This window comes from Bombyx mandarina, chromosome 28 (genome assembly GCF_030267445.1).
Source record: "Bombyx mandarina strain Sakado chromosome 28, ASM3026744v2".
Taxonomy (NCBI): Eukaryota; Metazoa; Arthropoda; class Insecta; order Lepidoptera; family Bombycidae; genus Bombyx; species Bombyx mandarina.
The window spans coordinates 640,418-666,335 of record NC_143233.1 but is presented as its reverse complement, the minus strand read 5'-3'; the positions used below and the strand labels follow the sequence as shown (position 1 = coordinate 666,335).

Sequence of the window (25,918 nt, the reverse complement as noted above, 5' to 3'; positions counted from 1 at the left end):
TATAAAATACAACTTAAAACAAATAAAAGGAATCCGTTCGACGGGGGACACATCAAAGGAAAAACAAAATTGTTATTTTTATTTAATTTCGAACATTTTCATATTTATCTACCTTTTAAACCTTCTCTGGACTTCCACAAATAATTCAAGATCAATATTAGTCAAATCAGTCCAGCCGTTCTCGACTTTTAGCAAGACTAACGAACAGCAATTCATTTTTATATATTACTAGCTGACCCGGCAAACGTTGTTTTGCCAAGTATAAGTATTTGCCATGTATAAGATTTCTAGGGAATCTCTAGTGTAGAAAAAAAAAACTAACTTATTGTAAGTGTGTAAGGATGTGGTAGATGAGTGAAAGAGGCATGTAGCGCTGTGAACGATGAAGGAACATAAAAATAACAATACCTCATTCAACCACATAATGTCTCATTATAACAAAAAAAAATTGTCCAAAAAATAAAAAATAAATCTTAGGGGGGGACAACCCTTATCACTTAAGGGTATGAAAAATAGATAGTAGCCGATTCTCAGGTTTACTGAATATGCATAAAAAATTAATGAGAATCGGTCAAGCGGTTTCGGAGGAGTATGGGAACGAACATTGTGACACGAGAATTACACGACACGAGAATATATTAGATATAGATTAAAAGATTAATAATTTGAAGCTGGCGATGACGGCAGGCTGTGTATTTCTTCTCAATCGCAACCCGCAAAATTATAATTTGCGTAATTACTGGTGGTAGGACGTCTTGTGAGTCTGCACGGGTAATTACCACCACCCCACCTATTTCTGCCGTGAAGTAGTAATGCGTTTCGGCTTGAAGGGTAGGGCAGCCGTTGTAACTATACTTGAGACCTTCGAACTTATATCTCAAAGGCGGGTGGCGCATTTACATTGTAGATATCTATGGGCTCCAGTAACCACTTAACACCTAGTGGGCTGTGAGCTCGTCCACCTATCTAAGCAATAAAAAAAATGGTAATAAAAGCTTATTAAAAAACAATAAAACCCTGTATATATGTGGTACATAATTCGCGTCATTGTAGGTTTTATTATAGGCCCAGTGATTAGATAAATCACCACGCTAGGATATCATAAGCTCTATATTAACGCACGCAGTTGCTAAGTGATATCATAGTTGCAAAAAACTTTGATTGAGTTTTACTTTATTGATTATTACTTTATTATTATTTATATTAATACGTGAAGCAAAAACTTTGTATCCCTTTTTACCAAAATTGCGCGGACGGAGGAGTATAAAATTTTCCACACTTATAGAGAATATAGAGAAGAAGTGCACAATGCTAATATTTTTTTAAAATAAAGCATAAAAGATACATTAAATCAATAAAGAAAACATTACACACACTACATACCATGTATTTGACGCACACACCATGCATACTATTTATTGTCAAACTTTTGTTCTTGACGTCTGTTGTCAAATTGAGAATAGATTAAATATTGTTTGTCTTTGTTAATACTTTTTATAGTGTAGTCTTGGTGAAATTTGTGATTATAGAAGTATAAAATACAATCATAATAGTGTACAAACCTACAATTCCAATTAATTATAGTCGAATTTCGACTACTGCGGGACCACTAGTTATTATTAAAGGCTATTGTGACAGCCGGATAAAGGAGACAAATAAAAAATCTAGATTACTCGCCATATCTAAGAATATATAAAGATGTTTATCGAAATTTCATTAATTTATAAATTAATCAAAAATTTAAACATATTTGAGTATATGCTTAATGGTTGCACCTATAACGATAGATTAATATTGTTAATAACAGCTACAGCGCTATATACATACTTGCCGTGGTCTTTTTCAGAATTTCCCTAGTCTTAGTGATAAGATTGCTTATTGTACAAATTATACTTATCGGCTTACAAATTTTCAATGCTCAGTATGTTTTGATGTGCAATGAACTCTCTCTCTCTCTCTCTCTCTCTCTCTCTCTCTCTATCTCTCTCTACTTGACATTTGTCATGAAGTCAACACGTTAGTGACAGCATTTTAAAGCCATGCTTACAGAACTCCACCAAAACACCAAAGTAGCAAACGAAATTCACCGGAGTAGAGTTCATCCATACTAGCTGGAGCCACTGCGTTCATCCACAGTGCGTTTCCAGAGATATTTTTTGCCACGTACCATCCGGCTATGGAATGAGCTCCCCTCCACGGTGTTTCCCGAGCGCTATGACATGTCCTTCTTCAAACGAGGCTTGTGGAGAGTATTAAGCGGTAGGCAGCGGCTTGGCTCTGCCCCTGGCATTGCTGAAGTCCATGGGCGACGGTAACCACTCACCATCAGGTGGGCCGTATGCCCGTCTGCCTACAAAGGCAATAAAAAAAAAAAAAAAAAACAAAGTTCTTCAAAAATACTAAAAACCTTCAGCGGGCTTAAATATAACAGAAAATATCGGTATTGTAAAGTCAAGGACCAAGGGAATAGGGGGGGCATAACAATGAAGTTAAGAGGGATATAAACAATAAAAATAGAATCAAGATATTTTTATTAATTAAAAGTAACTGGAATAATTAAGTTGCTTATTGGGCCTATAATTTAGTGAAATAATCAATAATCAAATAAATACAAGCGACTAAAAACTAAATTAGTAGCCGAAGCACTTACATTTTTAGGTGTGTTCTCATATTCACATAAAATTAAAACAAATAACGATAAAATTATCCTGTTGGGGTGATAAAAGACGCGTGCGGTCTAGTCACCTGACATTATCAGATTAAAGATAGATCCAAAATGGCCGCCTATTAACGTCAAGAACTCTATTATGTTACTTGTCTACGGATAATGAATCTAAATTGTTTCAATTTTAAACCAGTTGCCTCATACTACAACGCTACTTATTCGGACTGCGAAGTAAGAGAAGTGAACCAACCTCAAGCGACTGAGGCTGTGATGTGAACATTAAGCGCCCAACCATGGACCCTCAAGAATTAGTGCCTTTAGAAGGTAAGCTAGATAAACCTACTATCTGTCAGATTTTTTTAAGGGATTTTATGACCCGGTAACTTAAAAAGTCATGTCTTATTTTAATTTATATTCTTGTTTTTATCAAAAATCATAATATGGAGTGAAATGAAATGTATATCATTATTTTAAGATATTAATCAACTGAGATGAGACGATGTGGGATGAAATATAATCTCAGTGAAATGATGGTCATTTACTGAGATTTTTTCAGTGGACTCTTTGGAGGATCCCGAGAAGCCAAGTCCAGCGGCTTTGTTAGATTTTCCCACATTTGTGCACTTTCACTGGTATTAAACAGTTAATAAACCAACTTTATTACCCATTTAAACCTCAAGAAAAACTAAATAGACAAAATAAAACAAATCACACAACTTCACTCCTCGCGTTCCCGCCAAAAAGTCCAGCTGTCAGATTAAAGAAGGACTTGGAATTGACGTTGATTATTGGAACACCGGAAATTTCGGGATCTTTTATATTTTATTGCGTAGATGGGTGGACGAGCTCACAGCCCACCTGGTGGTTACCGAAGCCAATAGACATCTACAACCTAAATGCCCAGCTTGAGACATCAGTTCTAAGGTATCAGTATAGTTACAACGGCTGCCCCACTCTTCAAGCCGAAACGCATTACTGCTTCACGGCAGAAATAGGCAGTGTGGCGGTACATACCCGTGCGAACTCACAAGACGTCCTACCACCAGTAATAACAGTTACGCTGCTGGTTATAGCTATGAGCCTGGTGAAACATCGATTAAAAAACCGACAGGTTGAGGTATGAGGCTTTTGCGAAATACACTAAAGGAATTCACCTCAGACAACGATTGTATAATAAGCTGTACAAATTATATCTTGAGACGGACTGTGGACGAAAGTGATGGCTTTTTTCCAATAGCCTGCTGTATATAATTTTCCAAACCACACCGAATATCCCATAGTCAATATCTAATCCCGAGAAAGCCTTGCATATTCCTGATTCACAAACAAGCACCAATATCTACAGCTGGTCTTCCAATAATCCGCCCACCTCAGCGCCGATGTACCCTCAGCGGCCGGTCCTGCTACCGAACACCCTTGAGGCTGTGTAGACTCCTCACTCTCCTCATCATACTGCCCAGTATGTTCATAATGATTCCATTATATTTAAGGTGAGTTGAGATTAATGGCCCTTTTTAGATTGCGCTTATAAGCCGACGTTATTTTATTACATGAGACAGGCAGACAAACTCACGGCCACCCTGATGTTAAGCGGTTACCCAAGACCACAACATGTATGTCCGTCTTAAGACATAAAGTTGAACTATTGTCTATCTTTCCATTCAAACTGGCACGCAGGATACTTCGGCGCAGGCATAGACAGGATGGTGGTACCCACCTGTGAGGGCCTGCGGCGACATTTTTCTTATCCATGAGCTCCGGTAAGCAATGAACACAAGTAAAATAGAACAAATTGTATCTATTGCCCATGAGAATTTGAGACCTAAACTCACAAATGACCACCAATGGTCCAGTTTTGAATCCCGATTGGAGTCTAGTCTCGTATGTGTTTTTTTCTAATAGCACAATTTATATTTAGTTTGGTTCCTCAATTGTAGAACCTAATTATGCACATTAGGACTCAATTATGATTGACGTCCTAAGTATTCGATTCCAAATGAACGTTGGCCAGTTTAAAACAAACAATTAAATAATTGGAATAGCTGATTAACAATATAAATTGAGGTAAATTATATAACGTTACCAAATGTCCTAATTAGATTAACTTCGAGGATATTAACCGGCACTTTAACTCGAGTAGGTACCGAGAATGTGATAATGTTAAAGTATGTTGTAAACACTTTAAACAAAACCTTATATTATTCCACCACTTTCTGTGAAGCTGTTTGCCTTCCAGATGATTAGGGCGAGTTCCAAAAATACCATTTACCCAGTCATTTGTTTTTATTTCCTACATATTATAGTAACCTCCAGGGGTTATTCTAAATTTACTGAACTGGTAGGTGAGCTCACGGGGCTCAAACCTGACGTTGCTAACATGAGCCCTAGCAAGAACCGTGCTTTGCAGAATCTACCACCAGATCGAAATCGCGGCCCACTGAGAAGATCCGGCGAGAAATTCTGTGGGCTGTGTTTGTAGGCTAATTTACTCGCCGAGCCCTTCGTCGCAAGCGACCGGTTCGACGAGAACCATATCGGTAACAACAGAAGCGTAGATCAGCCATTACCGACTGCTCTGGATTCTTTTAAACTTTGATAATCCTATTAGTTTATCATCTAACTTCTATACTCGTATAAGAGTGATAGTTCGCAAACTTGATATGTGTTGGTATTAAATAGTATGTTTCTTACGGTCATTTTTTCTACAATAAGCAATGAATTTTGTTCCTTGATAATAACACGGCCCTTCTCGATTGTGCCTATGCAAAATTTCCACTATCTTTTATTTGATTTTGATTTATTACTTTTCTTTCAGATATCGCGTGTACTCGGGTCAAATATATCCAATGAGCATGACGGATATGCGTCTGATCGACAGTAAAATATCACCGACCTGGTGTCAGGTGAGTTGTATCTATTAGTTGACTTCGAGAGCCTTAAAACATACAGGATGCTCTATCAAAGACCGGTTTTTTTTTTGTTTATGTACACAATTTCGCGCTAGAAGTATATTTCGGCGTTAAGCCAGGGTTTACACACATAAGGTCTTTTACAATCAAAATACAATACAATTCTATAAAACTTTAACATTACTATTTTATTACAAAAAGTCTACGTCTACGTCTTAGTTCTTACACAGTTAGCCATTTTGTGCTGGTTATAGTAACTACAACTTCTTTTACACAAACGAAGATAATTACTGCAAAACAATTCACAAAATATAGCTTAATATTCACAATACATATTTTAGTGATTTTTACATGAGCTGACATTAATTTATTTTACATAAATTACTTTTAACTAATATAAACTAACATTGTTATTATCTAGCCTAATAATAGATGGCGCCAACATCATTTGCAGAACAATTACAATAGTTAATTAATTAATTACTGTTATTTATAATATCAATTATTATTAATATTTATGCTTTATTAAAATTTAATTATTTATACAGTCATTTGTGTTATTAAACAATAATATAAACATTAAACATATTCTGAACATTTTCACATCAAAACAGTGTCTGCTAATTATTAAATATGGTAGAATAACAGTTTCATCTTGCTAATAATAAATGAATATTAACATAGAATAAACTAAACTACATATTATTATGGGAGTGGGAGTGAACCGGTATTGCCTCCGTCGAACAGCTGTTCCGGCTGGCTGCTGATAAAAATGAATATAGGAAGCTAACTGCCAACCTTCAGGATTGAAGAGGCACTGGAAGAAGAAGAGATATATTATTATGTTAATTATTGCCAATAGTGGCGTTTGCGCCCATATATATTTGCCTATATCAATTTACGTACGGGCTTGTTGAGTAAAACAAGAAGCCACACGAAGAATATTTTTTTTTTTTTTTTTTTATTGCCTTTGTAGGCAGACGGGCATACGGCCCACCTGATGGTGAGTGGTTACCGTCGCCCATGGACTTCAGCAATGCCAGGGGCAGAGCCAAGCCGCTGCCTACCGAATACGCGTGCTACACAGACAGCTTTTATAGTTTTCTATAAATACGAAGTCTTCGTGGCCTAAAGGATAAGACGTCCGGTGGTACATTCGTATCTAGCGATCCAGCGGTGTTCGAATCCCGCAGGCGGGTACCAATTTTTCTAATGAAATACGTACTTAACAAATGTTCACGATTGACTTCCACGGTGTAGGAATAACATCGTGTAATAAAAATCAAACCCGCAAAATTATAATTTGCGTAATTACTGGTGGTAGGACCTCTTGTGAGTCCGCACGGGTAGGTGCCACCGCCCCTCCTGTTTCTGCCGTGAAGCAGTAATGCGTTTCGGTTTGAAGGGTGGGACAGCCGTTGTAACTATACTGAGACCTTAGAACTTATATCTCACGGTGTGTGGCGCATTTACGTTGTAGATGTCTATGGGCTCCAGTAACCACTTAACACCAAGTGGGCTGTGAGCTCGTCCACCCATCTAAGCGATAAAAAAAAAACAATTTCGCGCTAGAAGTATATATGCGTATATCAATTTCCGTACGGGCTTGTTGAGCAAAACAAGAAGCCACACGGATAACACGCTACACACACAGCTTTTATAGTTTTTCTATAAATACGTGAAACTAGTTTCGGAACAATGCGTTGGCTTACATTGCGAAAGAATACCTATCGATAAAGTGTTTTTTATTTATTTTAAACATCCTAATTTTAATTACTTTAATCTAGTTATTTATTACTGTGGCTCCTAATCTTAACAAAAGCCGTTTATCGAGGACTTCAATCAGTTATGACGATGCTCGCCGCTAAGAATTGTTTTCTAGCTTCGTTTGAAAGAAGACACGTCAAGAACACTATGAAGGGATATTCGTTCCAAAGAAGGATGATTCGAAGCAAAAACGTCATAAGTAACCCCTGTACCCAAATAATTTTATTTTGCCTTTGAAATACCTACTTCATGGCCTACGTGATTACTATTAGTGATCACGACTTAACCTAACCTAATCTGTCTTAAGAAGGACGGATCCTGGAGATCAGTAATACAGGTCTTTGAACCTAGCACAGACTTCAGCTCTTTCAAAGGTTTACAAAATATATTATAAGGTAATTTCTATTTATATTTGTACTCTTATCTTATCTTATACCTTTAAACGAGCAATTCTTGTATATATATTGAATCTCGGAAACAGCTCCAACGATTTTCATAAAATGTAATTAGTATACAGAGGATTTCGGGGGCGATAAATCGATCTAGCTACGATTTATTTTCAGAAAATGTCGTTTTATTCGTGTTTTCAATAATCAACTTTATCGATTATAATCAACTTTATGACTCTTCCCGACATCTATTGGCGAATAATAATACTATTTTTCTTAATTGAGAGCAACTAACTGCTTTAAAGACACAACAAAATGGCGTTATCAAAAAAAATCATCCTCTAGTATACCTTTAAGAGAGAAATAAATAAATTATTATTATTATTACTTATTCGTTGGTAGCCTAAGGCCTCCAGTTTCTCGTCGACGAGGACCGTATCATAGGACAGTTTGAAAGCTAAGATATCTGTTTCACAAATATGAAGTCGTCGTGGCCTAAAGGATAATACTCCCGGTGCAATCGTATCGAGCGATGCGACCGTGCCCGTGTTCGAATCCCGCCGGCAGCTACTAATTTTTCTAATGAAATACGTACTTAACAAATCTTCACGACCGATATCCACGACCAAAGAATAACATCGTGTAATGTAAATGAAACCCGCAAATATATAATTTGCGTAATTTCTGGTGTTTGGGCGTGCTGTGAGTCCTCACAGGTAGGTACCACCACCCTGCCTATTTCTGCCGTGAAGCAGTAATGCGTTTCGGTTTAAAGGGCGGGGCAGCTGTTGTACTGTACAAACTGAGACTCCGAACTCATGACTCATGGTTGCCGTTTACGTTATTGATGTCTATGTGCTCCGGTAACCACTTAACACCAAATGGGCCGTGAGCTCGTCCAGCAATCTATGCAAAAAAATTGAGACTGGTCTAAGGCCCCAATTGACGCTGTAGCCGTGTGCATCTATGACCATCTGCGTAATGCTCATCTACCGATTTACGCATTTTATTTATTTATTCATTAATACCTAGTCAGGTCATAAGTACTGTCACACAGTAAAAACTTTTCTTTTAGAATGCTGGCCACAAAAAAGTTTATTGAATTCGAATTTCGAATTGTTCATGAAAATAAAAATAGTTTACATTTAGAATTTTACTCATTTTTAAATATGGAGTGGACGCTTAAAGAAGACCGTGTTGCAGTTATTGCGTTGCATCGTTGCGGTTACGCGCCAATTCAAATTTTTAACATACTGAAAAATTTGAATATAACCAAAAGATTCGTTTATCGTACCATCAAACGATACAATGAAGACTCTAGTATAGATGACAGGTCAAGAAGTGGTCGCCCTCGGTCTGTTAGGACTCCAGCAGTGATAAAAGCTGTGAAGGCGCGAATTCAAAGAAATCCCAAACGTAAGCAGAAACTGTTGGCCCTTCAGATGGGGTTAAGCAGAACCACGGTGAAAAGGGTGTTAAATGAAGACTTAGGGCTTCGGGCATATCGAAGAAAAACAGGACATCGTTTAAATGCTCGTCTAATGGACCTGAGACTGAAGAGATGCCGCGCTTTGTTGAAGCGGTACGCGGGAAAAAAATATCGGGAAATTCTTTTTTCGGATGAAAAAATTTTTACCGTAGAAGAGAGCTACAACAAACAAAATGATAAGGTGTACGCACACAGTAGTGAAGAAGCGAGCAACCGTATTCCGCGTGTCCAACGAGGTCATTTTCCATCCTCGCTCATGGTATGGTTGGGAGTTTCTTATTGGGGCTTAACTGAGGTACATTTTTGTGAGAAAGATGTAAAAACGAATGCAGTTGTGTATCAAAATACAGTCCTGACGAACCTTGTGGTACCTGTTTCTCATACCATGTTCAATAACAGGCACTGGGTATTCCAACAAGATTCGGCGCCAGCTCATAGAGCGAAGAGCACACAAAACTGGCTGGCGGCGCGTGAAATCGACTTCATCCGGCACGAAGACTGGCCCTCCTCCAGTCCAGATTTGAATCCGTTAGATTACAAGATATGGCAACACTTGGAGGAAAAGGCGTGCTCAAAGCCTCATCCCAATTTGGAGTCACTCAACACATCCTTGATTAAGGCAGCCGCCGATATTGACATGGACCTCGTTCGTGCTGCGATAGACGACTGGCCGCGCAGATTGAAGGCCTGTATTCAAAATCACGGAGGTCATTTTAAATAAACTTTAGTGTCATAAGAATCTATGTTTTGTTAAGTTCATTTTGGTATATGAATGGTTACATAATGAATAAACTTGTTTCAATTATTTTACATTAAACATGTGATAGAATTTATGACCTGACTAGGTATATTATAATATAATATATTATATAATACATATATATTATAATATAATATATTATATCATTAATATATTACGAAACATCTGAAACTAGTAACCTCTTATCAAGTTCGGACACGCGTCGTGATAACAAGATTATAGCATTTTTATTGATGTTCAAAGTGTGCAAATTTATCTAGTTAAAAGTATGTATATACGGCTCGTGATTTCGTCGTAGTTTATTTGATGAGACGCCCGGTTTTGTTGTTGTTCTATTATTATTTTCCTACCTATTCTAGTAACCTCGGGTTATTGTAGACTCACCGAAGTAGTAGGTGAACTCACGGGGCTCAAATCTGACGTTGTTGCTAACACGAACCCTAGCAAGAGCAGTGCTTCGCAGAATCTACCACCGGATCGGAAACGCGACCCACTGAGAAGATCCGGCGAGAAGCTCAGTGGACTGTGTCTATGGGTTAATTTACTCGCCGAGCCCTTCGTCGCAGGCGACAGGTTCGACTAGAATGATGACCGGTGCTTTGGGTTAAAAGTTGTATCAGTGCGTAATAATATGATAATCAATGGGATAAGCTATTTTGTAAGTAGCGCGGGTAGCAAAAGTACCCTATCATCCATTTCTATCATGCGGGATGGGTGTAATATGCTCTGCGTCAACCCTGTCCCCCGTCTCACAGGCCCCTACTGGGCTCCAGCCCGGTCCAGGATAGGACGCCGGCTGTGAGCAGCAGGAGTTTTTAGTGAGGTTCAACTCCCACATACCCCACGCGCCGGACGGGTGGGGATCCGGCGATTTTCTCCTGTACAAAAAATAAAAATCCATTTCTATCACGAGACGGACATATCTCATTCCGGTTTGGAAATAACAATATACAATACACTTAATACCTGGTGGACTGTATGTTTTTTTATTGCCTTACAGGCAGACGAGCATACGGCCCACCTGATGGTAAGTGGTTAAAAGTGGTTAAAAGTTAACTTAAATTTGTATGAAGTTGGAACAGCGCCCCTAGCGGCAAACGAAGAACAGCTGTTCCAACTCCGTCTGAAATCGTCGTGGCCTAAGGGATAAGACGTCTGGTGCATTCGTGTTTAGCGATGCACCGGTGTTCGAATCTCAGGCGGGTACCAATTTTTCTAATGAAATACGTACTCACCAAATGCTCACGATTTACTTTCCACGGTGAAGGAACAACATCGTGTAATAAAAATCAAACATTATAATTTGCGTAATTACTGGTGGTAGGACCTATTGTGAGTCCGCGCGGGTAGGTACCACCGCCCCGCCTATTTCTGCCGGGAAGCAGTAATGCGTTTCGGTTTGAAGGGTGGGGCAGCCGTTGTAACTATACTTGAGATCTTAGAACTTATATCTTAAGGTGGGTGGCGCATTTACGTCGTAGACGTCTATGGGCTCCAGTAACCACTTAACACCAGGTAGGCTGTGAGCTCGTCCAACCATCTAGCAAAAAAAAAACTCCATACAAATCGAGTTAACGTTTACGCTATCGAGAACGTTAAAAACTCGCACTAAAGCCTTGTTTGGACTAGGCGAGTATTTTAGTCGAGTACCGAGTAATTTAGTAGCTAAATGTGTCTGAGCACCAAAAATTTAGTCAAGTGGGTTAGTAAATAATTTAGTCAAGTCCATCCATTTTGTTCTATTTTTTCGGGCGAGTAGCGAGTAGTTTAGCCACTAAATTACTCGGTACTCGACTAAAATACTCGCCTAGTCCGAACAAGGCTTAACCACACATATCCTTCAACTCATCAGTCCACTGCGACCATCAATAATTAGCTCATTGATCGGTGAAAGCGTTAACGCAGTCCAAGACAGTTTTTATCACATAGGCTTAGTTGTATTGCCCTAAGTCTGCGGCTGATAACACCCAGTGATAACTCTCTTATCGGTTACAACTTGTCGTTTAAAAGTATTTTTTTATGACCCTTATTCGTTGAGCCATAAAGTTTACGATCGCTGGCATGCTTTTCGATGAATTATCAGGGAAATTTGATCACTGGTTAGCGCGGCCTAAGGTTGAAGTTTCCTTGTTATTTCACGGTCATAAAATTCTTAATAGATATAAGAGCCAGTCTGGTTTTCATTGACGTTTTTATAAAATTAATTCGTAGAATAAATAAGACACCATTATACAATACCATACAATACTGTGCGGATCTAAAACAGATTAGAACAGCTAACTGAGTTTTTTAAACGGTTTTATTTAGCTCGACCCGTACGGAATTTATTTGTTTATTTTCTTTTTATTGCTTAGATGGATGGACGAGCTGACAGCCCACCTGGTGTTAAGTGGTTACTGGAGCCCATAGATATCTACAACGTAAATGCGCCACCCACCTTGAGATATAAGTTCCAAGCAGTAATGCGCTTCGGTTTGAAGGGTGGGGTAGCCGTTGTAACTATACTAAGATCTTAGAATTTATATCTCAAGGTGGGTGGCGCATTTGCGTCGTAGATGTCTATGGGCTCCAGTAACCACTTAACACCAGGTAGGCTGTGAGGTCGTCCACCCATCTAAGCAATAAAAAAACATCAGAGAAATACGTACCTTTGTAATTAAAAATCTTTATAGTTGGAAGATTTTTCCTAAAATCGGGCATCTTATTCTTTCAGAGACAAGTCGTAAGATCGAATGCTACATTCAACGCTTTCGTGGTGCCAGGTCCTCCGGAGATAGCCGAAGATCTAGTCCCGGTGTCCATGACCAGAGAGCTGGAGCTAGAAGACGACATGAAAGAGTATTGGGGCTTCTATCTGCTCAAGGGCTCAAGCGTTACTGTTTCAGCTTGTGTTAGGTAAATGATTTTATGATAAGGGAAATTTCCTCAGTCAGTACTATTATCTTCTTGGTCACTTCTTTTGAAAACCAGCTATTCTTGAAAAATAGGTATTGAGATGGAGTTTGGATAAGTTTTAAGTGGTTAAACCAATTAAACGGTAGCCATGGTAAAACGTGGTGGTAGGACGTCTTGTGAGTCCGCGCGGGTAGGTACAACCACCCCGCCTATTTCAGCCGCGAAGCAGTAATGCGTTTCGGTGTGACGAGTGAGGCAGCCGTTGTAACTATACTTGAGACCTGAGAACTTATATCTCAAGGTGGGTGGCGCATTTACGCTGTAGATGTCTACGGGCTCCGGTAACCACTTAACACCAGGTGGGCTGTGAGCTTGTCCACACCTATGCATTAAAAAAAAAACGAAGTCACCGTCTCTATGTTGTCAATTACAATTTAAATTTAGATGATGAGATACAGTGTGCTTAGTCCGAGAATATTAACTTCTCGTTCGCGTAAAAGCTAACTCAAATTTGTATGGAGTTGGAACAGCGCCCCTAGCGGCAAACATAGTAAGCGCTGTCGCGAAGTTAAATAACTCGCACTAAGAACACAGTTGCCTTCCACAGCTCCAACTATTGCTTACCAATATGGACCATTTCGACGTCATTTGAGAAACAAAGTAACATCGCTGCGCAAATACAGATGTGGGAGTAATTCCCGATCCACACATGTAGTACAATTTCAGTAGCTGACGTCACGCCTCACGCGGGAGCCGAGTGACGGTAGATCAGCCATGTAAATTCGATAATTAATAGCATAGTTTATTGACCTCAGGACTATATACGCTATAAATATTGTTACGCTGGTAACAGTAACGCCATTTATCGCCGAATAGTCGAACGAATATCGAAGGGCCTAGAATGCTCGAGAAGTACAACGCCATCTATTGTCAGATAGCGGGAACTACTACTAGAGATGTGTGGAATATTCTTGATAATTCTAGGGATGATTATGAATATAATAATCGGCTATAAAAGCGTTGTAAAGATGGCACGCAGTCAGTTAGTAATCGAAACTACTCGAAGCGAAACAGCGAACGGATCACCTGAAGCGAAGCGGAACAAGCGAATTGAGAGTTTTAAAATGTTTGTTGAGTGTTTTAAAGTGCTTAAGTGTTCTAAGTGTTGGATACAGTTTTAAGTTGTACTTTGGTGAAATTTTATTTATCCCGAACCCCAGCGCGTAACAGTATGATATACACACCAGTCGAACATTCATTTAATTAATTTCACAATCTGTTCTCTTCGCAGTTGGCCAGGAGCCTCCCTCATAATGATTAAGGGCTACAAGCATCTCCAGGAGTGCGCGTATATTGGAGACGACTCTTCAGAAGAACTGGACGAGCTGATAGAGGCGTACAAATTGGGGCTGATGACGAATAGTACGTTACTGGAGAAGATTCAAGAGCTTAAGAAAATCGACGGGAAGGCTAACGATCCTGGTAAGGATGTAAACGGGTGAAGAAACTCATCACTGAACCAATCCTCCTTGACTTTAACTTTCAAGAAGGTGCTTTGTTAAAGAATTACAATACTTTTTAATAATTCGATAGTTTATCAGTGTTAGCAGCACCATCGTACCTTTTTTGTTTATAGCTTAGTCTAGTGGAAGACCTCACAGCCCACCTGGTGTTAAGTGATTACTGGAGTCCATAGACATCTACAACGTAAATGCGCCACCCACTTTGAGATATAAGTTCTAAGGTCTCAGTATAGTTACAACGGCTGCCCCACCCTTCAAACCGAAACGCATTACTGCTTCACGGCAGAAATAGGTAGGGTGCTTGTACCTACCCACGCGGACTCACAAGAGGTCCTACCACCAGTAATTACACAAATTATAATGTACAACCCACATTGATTCACGAAATGGATTGATTCACATATCAGCTTATTAGCTAGCGGGATGAAGACGGTCTGCAGCACACAAGTGTATGCTACAGCTGTCTGTTTAAAAGCAGATGTGCGTTAAGCCACCCATCAATAGGTTAGGACCTACCAGCGGTTGATCAGTGTAGGCCGCACATGATACTGACGACAGTGTCCGGTCTGTTGCAGACACAATGAGGCGTCACAGAGCTGGAGTAAGCTTCTACGACGCCAACAAGACAGCTAACGTGAGCGCGCTATCGGAGAATGTCCACAACGCTGACATCACCGATCAAGATCCAAAAGTGAGTGTGGAAAATAAAGCCTTTTTGTTTTGACCCTTCGAGTACGTGACCTCCAATGATCCGGTCTTCAATTATCAATAGGCGAATCAAACTGAAAACTTATAAATCTTTCTGTATCTTCCAGGAACTGCGTGAGATTTTAGAGAGGCTGCACGCTCTTCGTCAGGCAGTAAAAGATGAGCAGTTAAAATATTACCACATTCCTTCTCATTTGATGTCTCTACCGGCTCTACATCGACATAGAGATGCGAACGTTGATAGAGACGAGCGGAGATGGTTATCATTTGAAGGTTCGTTCATGGCGTTGCATCAAAAGAAATAACAGCTTACATTCCAAAGATTAGTTCAAAGCTCAATAGTTTGGGATAGAGGCCGCTGTGAACCAAATCAAAATTTTAAAATCGAACATTTTTTCAGAACTCGACGGCACTAATAGTGAACACATTAATAAAAAGGAAACATCAGACACCAGGAATACAACACAAGACCCTAATGTGGAAGAAATCAATAAACATAATCTAACAACCATCGAAGATAATATAGTTCTTGAAACGACTGAAAAATATCCAAAAGCTAATGGCGCTAATGTTGAAAATGAGAATAAATTTAAAACTAATTCAAGTGAACCAGAACTTAAGTCGACAAATAACACTATCAAACATTTCAAGGAAAAAGATGCTACCGTAACTCCAACCCCGTCTACTGTGCAGAATGGAAAAGAAAGATTAGAATCTAAAGAAAGCATTGAACCTGTTGCCAGTCACGTGGCACCAGAAGATTCGAGAAGAAAAGAAAATAACGAACGTAAGAGTCGTCTGAAGGACAGAAGATACAATAGACCGAATGAACACAACAACCACTTAGATATACCTTATACGAAAAAATATGAAACCACCACGACCAAATACGAGAATACGGTACTTAATTTTGAAAAATTATATTTCATTGAATAAGCTTCCATTCACAAACAGCCAATCTAAGTGATAAGGTACAATATTCTGGGGTATTGCTTCGTTAGGTAATAAAAGGAAATTTAACAAAGAATGATGATCCATTTTCGCAATCCACAAGAGAGTTCTGACAAAGTTAGGTGACCCAAGTCTGTAGCCTGTTGGAACGCAGGGGACGGGGGAGGGTTAGATTTGATTAGGTGCGAGGAGGGGGAGGCATCCGCCGCGACCACTCTTCTTGTTTATGTTTAACGAAATGTAAATATCCTAGGCAGGACTCTAAAGCAAACCCAAATTCCTTTTTCACCATAACCAAGGAATGGAGTATTAAGCAAGAATCCGCTAATATTCCCTAATAATTATTGTCATTATTACGAAAACAAAGGAGTCATCAACTTCATGGTTCGCATAGCCGGCAGAGTCCATATGCCTACGACCCTCGGTAGCTAATTAGCACCCGCGGCCGATCTCGCTCTTCCGTCTGCAACAGTAAAAGGACAAGTGAGCAGACATCGGTAGCACTAGAGTTCATTTTAAATCGAACCCATGACAACCATCTTTCCGCACTTCTTAAACAGCGTAAAAAGAGTTCGTGCTGGACAAGGGTTTCCGCGGGTGACAGTGGCCACTTACCACAGGCATTGTATTTTTGACTGCCATTAATTAAAAACATATCTTTCAGGAACAAAACTCAGAAGCGAGTTCACAAGAAATTTTCGAAGATGTATTGAGGAGACTGCGAGCCCTGGGAGAGCGCGGGGACCGGGTGCTGCGGAGACTACACGCAAGCGTGGGAGGGACACGCCCCGGGGAGGTACGTGCACTACCTCCCGCACTCGCTATTCTGACGTCACGGATATGACGCGTAACTAATAAATAAATAGTAGGAGAAAAAAGGTCATCGTCATTAATAGTATGACTGAGCGGGCGACAACTAACTCGGACGACGTTTTGATACGTAACGTAAACGTTTTGAGTTGTAATTAGAACTATTGTCATTATACATAGTCAGGTCATAAATTCTGTCACATGTTTAATGTAAAATAATTGAAACAAATTTATTCATTATGTAACCATTAATATACCAAAATGAACTTAACAAAACATAGATTCTTATGACACTGAAGTTTATTCAAAATGACCTCCTTGATTTTGAATACAGGCCTTCAATCTGCGCGGCCAGTTGTCTATCGCAGCACGAACGAGGTCCATGTCAATATCGGCGGCTGCCTTAATCAAGGATGTCTTGAGTGACTCCAAATTGGGATGAGGATTTGAGCACGCCTTTTCCTCCAAGTGTTGCCATATCTTGTAATCTAACGGATTCAAATCTGGACTGGAGGAGGGCCAGTCTTCGTGCCGGATGAAGTCGATTTCACGCGCCGCCAGCCAGTCTTGTGTGCTCTTCGCTCTATGAGCTGGCGCCGAATCTTGTTGGAATACCCAGTGCCTATTATTGAACATGGTATGAGAAACAGGTACCACAAGGTTCGTCAGGACTGTATTTTGATACACAACTGCATTCGTTTTTACACCTTTCTCACAAAAATGTACCTCTGTTAAGCCCCAATAAGAAACTCCCAACCATACCATGAGCGAGGATGGAAAATGACCTCGTTGGACACGCGGAATAAGGTTGCTCGCTTCTTCACTACTGTGTGCGTAAACCTTATCATTTTGATTGTTGTAGCTCTCTTCTACGGTAAAAAATTTTTCATCCGAAAAAAGAATTTCCCGATATTTTTTTCCCGCGTACCGCTTCAACAAAGCGCGGCATCTCTTCAGTCTCAGGTCCATTAGACGAGCATTCAAACGATGTCCTGTTTTTCTTCGATATGCCCGAAGCCCTAAGTCTTCATTTAACACCCTTTTCACCGTGGTTCTGCTTAACCCCATCTGAAGGGCCAACAGTTTCTGTTTACGTTTGGGATTTCTTTGAATTCGCGCCTTCACAGCTTTTATCACTGCTGGAGTCCTAACAGACCGAGGGCGACCACTTCTTGACCTGTCATCTACACTAGAGTCTTCATTGTATCGTTTGATGGTACGATAAACGAATCTTTTGGTTGTATTCAAATTTTTCAGTATGTTAAAAATTTGAATTGACGCGTAACCGCAACGATGCAACGCAATAACTGCAACACGGTCTTCTTTAAGCGTTCACTCCATATTTAAAAATGAGTAAAATTCTAAATGTATACTATTTTTATTTTCATGAACAACTCGAAATTCGAATTCAATAAACTTTTTTGTGGCCAGCATTCTAAAAGAAAAGTTTTTACTGTGTGACAATACTTATGACCTGACTAGGTATTGTTTACCGCCGTTTCGAATACTTAAAAGTTCGTGATCGCGGAAGACCTGGGTGTTATTCGTCGGTGTTCCAATCAGTAGATGTTACGTGGAGTCCACGGGCGTCCGGCCAGGGTCGAGGTGCTGTGTAACCACCAACAAATAAATCACAACTGGCCAGGTTTCTGAAGTGAAACTTCTTTAGAATCGTTGTGATGTGATTTCAAACTCGATGAAACGAAAAAATGAAACGTGAAGTTAATATATCAATTCACAGAGGGCGCTACCTCATACTATAAAAGATGATTTACAATTATTTCTATTTAGTTTGTTATCAGCAGATGTCGCTGCACGTAAATTCAACAATTCCTGACTCGCGATGACGAGATGTTACACAGTTGATAGATGTTCTCGTATTTCTCTTGCTGAATCATACTAACTTGGCGTAGAGATACCGTGATCATGCAGGTAGTTCCTCCAGGGTGAGGCTGCTCCATTGTACTGCGGAGTAGTTGGTGGTTGACCCTTGCGATTATTCTTATTTTTTATAACCTTCACTACTACCTTGTGTGACTTTGCACACACACACATTTATTTGAAGGTTCACCAAAATTTAACTCGACAATTTCAGGGTTCGCACTCCAACACCCTGGCTGCGGCTCGCGGAAGCAGCGAGGAGCTGGATCGGCTCCGTCAGGTCCTGGTAGAAGCTATCGACGAGGAGAGAACTAGGGCGCAAAGGCAGCGTGAGCCACTTTCTTTAATTCAATAAACATTATAATTTTTTTCTTTAGTGGTCTTAACGCGTACTGGTAACCTGCAATATCAATATCATACCCATATCTGTCGTGAAGCAATAATCCATCCAATCCATCCAATAATCATCATACCCATTTCTGCCGTGAAGCAATAATGCATCTCGGTATCAAGGGTGTTTTAAAAGCAGTCGTTGCATTGTTCAACTTGGGCTTAGAATTTGTTGCTCGTAGTGCTTGTCCACCCAACTAAGCAATAAAAAAAACACTGGAAAAAGTTCCCCCAACCAAAATAATGTTACGCACTGGGGTTCGGGATAAGTAAAATTCCACCAAAGTACAACTAAAAACTGTATTCAGCACTTAGAGCACTTAAAACACTCAACAAACACTTTAAAATTCTCAATTCACTTCTTCCGCTTCGCTTTAGGTGATCCGTTCGTTGTTTCGCTTCGAGTAGCTCCGATTACTGACTGACTGCGTGCCATCCCTGCAACGCTTTTATAGCCGATACCACATCCCTAGAATTATCGAGAATATTCCACACATCTTTAGTATTGTGTTTCCGTTATCTGACAATAGATGGCGTTGTACTTCTCGAGCGTTCTAGGTGCTACTAGATCCTTCGATATTCGTTCGACTATTCGGCGATAGATGGAGATGAAGACCCCTCTTCTGAATTTCAAATACGTACGAACTTGCGACGAAATTCTTCCTGCTTCCTGAACAGAAGAATGCACAGACCATTGATTGTATTGCAGAGAAGCGACGCGACGCTAGAGAGGAGGCGCGCTCCAGGAGGGACCTGATGCTGCGACAGCAGGAGCTGCAACAACTTCTGAACCAAAACGACGAGGCGAGGGATCTCGCGGCAGAAGAAGTAGGTACATAGTGTTGTGTTCTACTGCCCAGACAATACTCCCCTTGTAAATGAAATTTTATTCGAAACTTGCTGACCCGGCAGACTTCGTAGTGCCTTAATCGATAAATAAAAGACTTTACTGGTGGTAGGACCCCTTGTGAGTCCGCACGGGTAGGTACCACCACCCTGCTTATTTCTGCCGTGAAGCAGTAATGCGTTTCGGTTTGAAGGATGGGGCAGCCGTTGTAACTATACTGAGACCTTAGAACTCATATCTTGAGGTGGGTTGCGGCATTTACATTGTAGATGTCTATGGGCTTCGGTAACCACTTAACAACAGGTGGGCTGTGAGCTCGTCCACCCATCTATGCAAAAAAATTAAAAATTAAAAAAAAAAACAGTGGTGTCTGTAAAGGCAGTCTGTATAAGTCCAGCACTTATAAATAAACATAATTAAACACGGTTTTTGCCACGCACCATCCGGCTATGGAATGAGCTCCCCTCCACGGTGTTTCCCGAGCGCTATGAAATGTCCTTCTTCAAACGAGGCTTGTGGAGAGTATTAAGCGGTAGGCAGCGGCTTGGCCCTGCCCCTGGCATTGCTGAAGTCCATGGGCGACGGTAACCATCACCATAACGGGCAATAAAAATAAAATAAAAATATAACTCTCTTGGCTCGTATAATTTGGTTCTACTACACATACTTCACATTAAAAACAACTTCTCACTCCAGGGTCTCTCACCAGACGGCTACGCGGAACACCACGACCAAGTCAACGAGACGACAGCGTTCGACATGAGCAATTCGGAGTTCTGGTCGTCGTTCTCCAGCAGCGAAGAGGCGCTTCTAGAGTGCGCGGGTCTGGTGCTGTATCTGCCCCTGACGCCGCACGGTGCCTGTCGCCGCGGGGCCGGTGCCGACGACGCCCTCTCCGCCTCCAAGGCCAATGCGCTCACGTACAGGTCAGTGGCGCCGGTGCCTTGCGAGACACTACCGAATCTATAGTGTGCGGAACGGTTTACTGGTGGTAGGACCTCTTGTGAGTCCGCGCGGGTAGCCTGCCTATTTCTACCGCGTTTCGGTTTGAAGGGCGGGGAAGCCGTTGTAACTATACTGAGACCTTAGAACTTATATCTCAAGGTGGGTGGCGCATTTACGCTGTAGATGTCTATAGGCTCCAGTAACCACTCAATACTAGGTGAGCTGTGATCGTCCATCCATCTAAGCAATAAAAAATATGTAAGTATGCCGATAAAATAAATTCCCTTTCCCCATCAGAGTCCCAGCGAATGGCTACTACTTCTTCGTGTTTAACTCCGAGAACGAAGTGCAAAGGAACTACATCCGGGCTCGGTTCGACCTTCAGAAGACGAAGTACGAAGTGGCGCGAAGCAAGCTGCGCGAGTGCACCAACAGCACTGCGAGATGCGATCTGGCGCTGGACATTTTCTCCACTCAAAAGGTACTGTTAAACGAGAATTTAAAAATTCCTTTTTAAAAGAGTTTTTTTTTTATTGCTTAGATGGGTGGACAAGCTCAAAGCCCACCTGGTGTTAAGTGGTTACTGGAGCCCATAGACATCTACAACGTAAATGCGCCACCCACCTTGAGATATAAGTTCTAAGATCTCAGTATAGTTACAACGGCCGCCCCGCCCTTCAAACCGAAACGCATTACTACTTCACGGCAGAAATAGGCAGGGTGGTTGTACCTACCCGCGCGGACTCACAAAAGGTCTTACCACCAGTACTAAATTACATATGGCTAGTTCGCCACGCGGGTACCTACCACCATCCGACCTGTTTCTCCAAAGAAGCAACGTGCAAACCGACCTGAAGGGTGCCCGAGCTATTTTAAAGATTTCGAACTTCTGGGTCAAAATGATGGGCGGCATTTAACAAGAGCAGTGAACACAAAAGACAACAATTTCACTAAACACTTTCACCGTAGCAATACCCATGATATTAGGCAATCAGCTACAATGGCAGCCACTTATAAGGCTTTCACTTTCACTAGAACTTCAAGATATGGCTTTCGTAAGCTCGAATAAAAATAATATTGAATGTACAATGTTTTGTTATCGTCAGTGTAGAAGGGGACTCCCGGAGCGCACGTCTTCTTAAGGCTCCACTCATGACTAGTATGAACTACCCTCAAATGTGTTAGCATAAGAACGGAAGGTCAATAAGCTGAAGAGTTCTTGAGTGGCGATCTTATGGAAATTGGGGGTTCGCTGGATGCAGGCGGTGCTGGAGCGATCTTTGGGCTCAAATCAGGGAGGCCTATGTCCAGCATTGCTTACAAAATTGGGTTAACTTTTACGCTATCGAGAACGTTAAAAAACTCTCACTAAGCACGATGTTTTTGTTTACAGGTGGTCCTTGAAGTGCCTCTCCGTAACAACGACTCCTTGTGGAACGAACAATTCGTCATCATATCGGAATGCGAACCCAGGACCTCAGTGTACATGGTGTGCGTTATCGCCGTGCCGTTGTTGATAATGATATTCGCCTTCCAATGAGAAACAGAAAAAAGTATGTAATTTTTTTTTGCGTAAGATATTTTTCGTGGATTTTTGACGATGATTCCTTTTGCCGAGTATTGTGTCGTGTAAAAGTTGAATTATATTTTAGTGAGACGTACATCTACAAACCAGGAGAACTTCTCCAGTCCACATAATTTTGTAATGTGTTAAGGGCCTAGGTAATCAATCAAAACAATCACAATCCAACAAATTAAAGGCAAACGGTGATGCTTCTGACGGAAATTACTAAGTCGAACAAAGAGCACAGATGAATACATTTGTTACTATAAAGTACTACAGATCTCGCACATTGTAAGAAATATTAAACTTCATAGTCGGAGCAATCGTCCGGTCGTAGAACGCACATTGTCGCCGTTCACGTTCTTGCTCAAATATTCTCGTTTTCTGGCGGACTGCTTGCAATATGCGGCCCAGCTAATGCGTTTATGCACGATTTCAATCGGCACAAAAGATATTTAAAAAATATATAAATAATAAAAAAAATATATAACAAAAACTGCCAAGCTGTCGTTATAAGATTAGTTACTTAGAAACAAGGATCCAAATATTCTATATAAATGTGATTAGTATAAGTGAAATTAGATAAGAAAACATTAGCTTTAAGTATTGAAGAGTCAAAGACAAATAACAATTTTACGGCTTAATACAGTTTGTTTGACAAGTTCACCCAGAACTGTGAAGGTTTAACGTGTTGTCCAAGTGTAGTCCAATATGATACCGACTACCTTTTATTTTTATATACTTGTACTAGCGGACCCGGCCATACGTTGCTGTGACTAAGGTTTTTGACGTGACAACGACTTATAATTCGATGGAGCCGGCTGTACGCACGAAAAAACATGACTAATGCGGCGTTACCTCGCTCTGAGGCGTTCCATTTAAGGCTTGAAGTGCAAGCGAGAGCGCGCAATGAGCGACAATATCTATCAAACAAAATTGAAATTTTCTTTTGTAAAATGAAACCATTCCATCAGTATTTCCTTATGACGTTGTCACGTTCAACTATCGTCAGTAAACCGACTTTACAGACAACCGATTTTTGTTTCTAAATAACACGTGGCCGGCTACGCTAATACCAAAAATTAACAAAGTAACAACAATTGGATTTCGCTGTATTGCGTTTACTACGAAATAAATTTCACTTAGACTTTAGCCTCGGCAACACGTGGTGTTTATGCCATTTAATTGTAGCTTACGTGAAACGTTGGTATTTTTAAAACAGCGCCATCTATGAGATATTACTGTCAGACAGTATTACAATTGTCTGTAAAAAACTGATTTAAGGCGCCATCTGTTTTAGACTTATGAAACTTACAATTAATAACAATAATCAACATAAGAAATCATTTTATTGTTAATTAATAAATATTGCGACCATTAATCGAAATAAAAACCATCCTATGGCCTAAGTTGGAACAAAACACATATTTAAAATAAAAAAAGGAAAAATCGGTTCGGTAGTTTAGGTGTCCATCGCGGACAAACAACGTGACACGTAATTTACATATATTAAGAAGATAAGCGAGCTCACGACCCACCTGGTGTTAAGCGTGACGGTAGAACAACAGCTGCTACAGTTTTTAAGCTGAACGCTACTGCTTCTATAACAATAAGCATAGTCGGTGCAAGTTCCAACAATGCTTACGAGAACTACACAGCCATTCAGTACCAGTAGGAGCCGTCTGTGCAGAACTATCAATGAAAACTGTATTAAGCCGTAAAAAGTGTTGAGGTTGTGATATTCTTAAGCGTATTTCTTTACAAGCATTTTTTATGAGATTCCTAATAGATATAAGATTGGTAAATAGCAGTCGTAGAGGCAGCGTCTTTGAGATTTGGTAGGTGGCCACAGTTTTTTTTTATTGCTTAGATGGGTAGACGAGCTCACGGCCCACCTGGTATTAAGTGGTTACCGAAGCCTATAGGTAGGTTAGTACCTACCCGTGCGGATTCACAAGACGTCCTACCACCAGTAATTACGCAAATTATAATTTTGCGGGTTTGATTTTTATTAAACGATGTCATTCCTTCACCGTGGAAGTCGATCGTGAACATTTGTTAAATACGTATTTCATTAGAAAAATTGGTACCCGCCTGCGGGATTCGAACACCGGTGCATCGCTACATACGAATGCTCCGGACGTCTTATCCTTTAGGCCACGACGACTACAACAGTGTACCCAATGTCCTTCACACACACGAATGTAACACCGTTAATTACATTCATTTAAGCATGCTTTTAACTAATAGAATTCGACCTTGGATTCGTTTATAGGAATGACCAAATCGAGAACAAATTCATGGAATTTTTGACTTCCTTTTAACTGGTACTAAATGGGATAATGAATATGTTATGGAGATTATTATTTAGCGGCAGCATAAATAAATATCTCTCTAAATATATCGTTCATACGGTGCTATAAAGTTTTACTGGTGGTAGGACCTCTTGTGAGTCCGCACGGATAGGTGCCACCGCCCCGCCTATGTCTGCCGTGAAGCAGTAATGCGTTTCGGTTTGTAGGGTGGGGCAGCCGTTGTAACTATACTGAGACCTTAGAACTTATATCTCAAGGTGTGTGGCGCATTTACGTTGTAGATGTCTATGGATTCCAGTAACCACTTAACACCAGGTGGGCTTTGAGCTCGTCCACACATCTAGGCAATAAAAAAAAAATTGTTAACACTGAACTTAGTATGAGAAAATACATTTTTTTATATGTTACTAGCGACCCGCCCTCGCTTCGCTTCGGAAACATTAAATTTTATTATTGATAGCGGAGTCCCGCGACGTTACCCGCGGTTATTGTCATACCGCGGGTGACGCCGCGGGGCAAAGCTAGTCTAAAAAAAGTAGCCTAAGTTACTCCTTATATCATCAGCTACCTATCAGTGAAAATTCCGTCAAAATCGGTCCAGCCGTTCCAGAGATTAGCCGCAACAAATAGACAGACAAAAATTGTAAAATAAAGGGTGCGTGTACTTATGTACGCGCGTAAGAAGTTATACTTTATTTTTATTAAATTTGTTTCTTTTTTTATTATTTAAATTTTAATCAATTTGAAAAAACATCGATTAAACAACATCCTCAAACACGCATATTGGACATCCCTTTTCTTGACATCGTATAAATTCGGTAATTCTTGGTACGGTTCGGAAAGTTCACCTGCGGCTATATTCAGACTCGCCAAGTTACGTCGGTCGTATTGTAATGAGCGATTTAGTGGGCAACTTCATTTCTGTTAATTTTGTGTCACGGTGCGCGCGCATCGTAAAATTTCACTCTCATCAATTTTTCATAACGCGCCTAAAAAAGTATAACTTCAAAAATGTTATTTTGGTGTATGTACCGTATATATATTCGTATGCATGTAGTAAAAAGAGGCTATTTCAATATACAAACAGACACTCCAATTTTATTTATATGT

General features: G+C 40.3%; 1 protein-coding gene across 1 annotated transcript; it reads left to right on the top strand.

The window, feature by feature from the left end:
• Positions 1 to 2,856: 2,856 nt before the first annotated feature.
• On the top strand, positions 2,857 to 25,533 carry LOC114249824 (uncharacterized). Its single transcript, XM_089739041.1, has 14 exons — positions 2,857 to 2,989; positions 4,011 to 4,155; positions 5,481 to 5,568; positions 12,693 to 12,874; positions 14,166 to 14,356; positions 14,973 to 15,088; positions 15,213 to 15,378; positions 15,506 to 16,005; positions 16,721 to 16,852; positions 18,962 to 19,076; positions 19,847 to 19,965; positions 20,681 to 20,910; positions 21,227 to 21,410; positions 22,323 to 25,533. The coding sequence occupies exons 1-14, from the start codon at positions 2,959 to 2,961 to the stop codon at positions 22,467 to 22,469; spliced, it is 2,346 nt and encodes a 781-aa protein (XP_089595167.1). The 5' UTR covers positions 2,857 to 2,958; the 3' UTR covers positions 22,470 to 25,533.
• The last annotated feature ends 385 nt before the right edge of the window (positions 25,534 to 25,918 follow it).

Bases quoted from the DNA above. Each gene is read 5' to 3' on its own strand.
- LOC114249824 (XM_089739041.1), top strand. From the start codon at position 2,959: ATGGACCCTCAAGAATTAGTGCCTTTAGAAG. The intron at 15,379-15,505 runs GTTCGTTCATGG...ACATTTTTTCAG, and splicing joins GAGATGGTTATCATTTGAAG to AACTCGACGGCACTAATAGT. The intron at 21,411-22,322 runs GTACTGTTAAAC...TTTTGTTTACAG, and splicing joins ACATTTTCTCCACTCAAAAG to GTGGTCCTTGAAGTGCCTCT.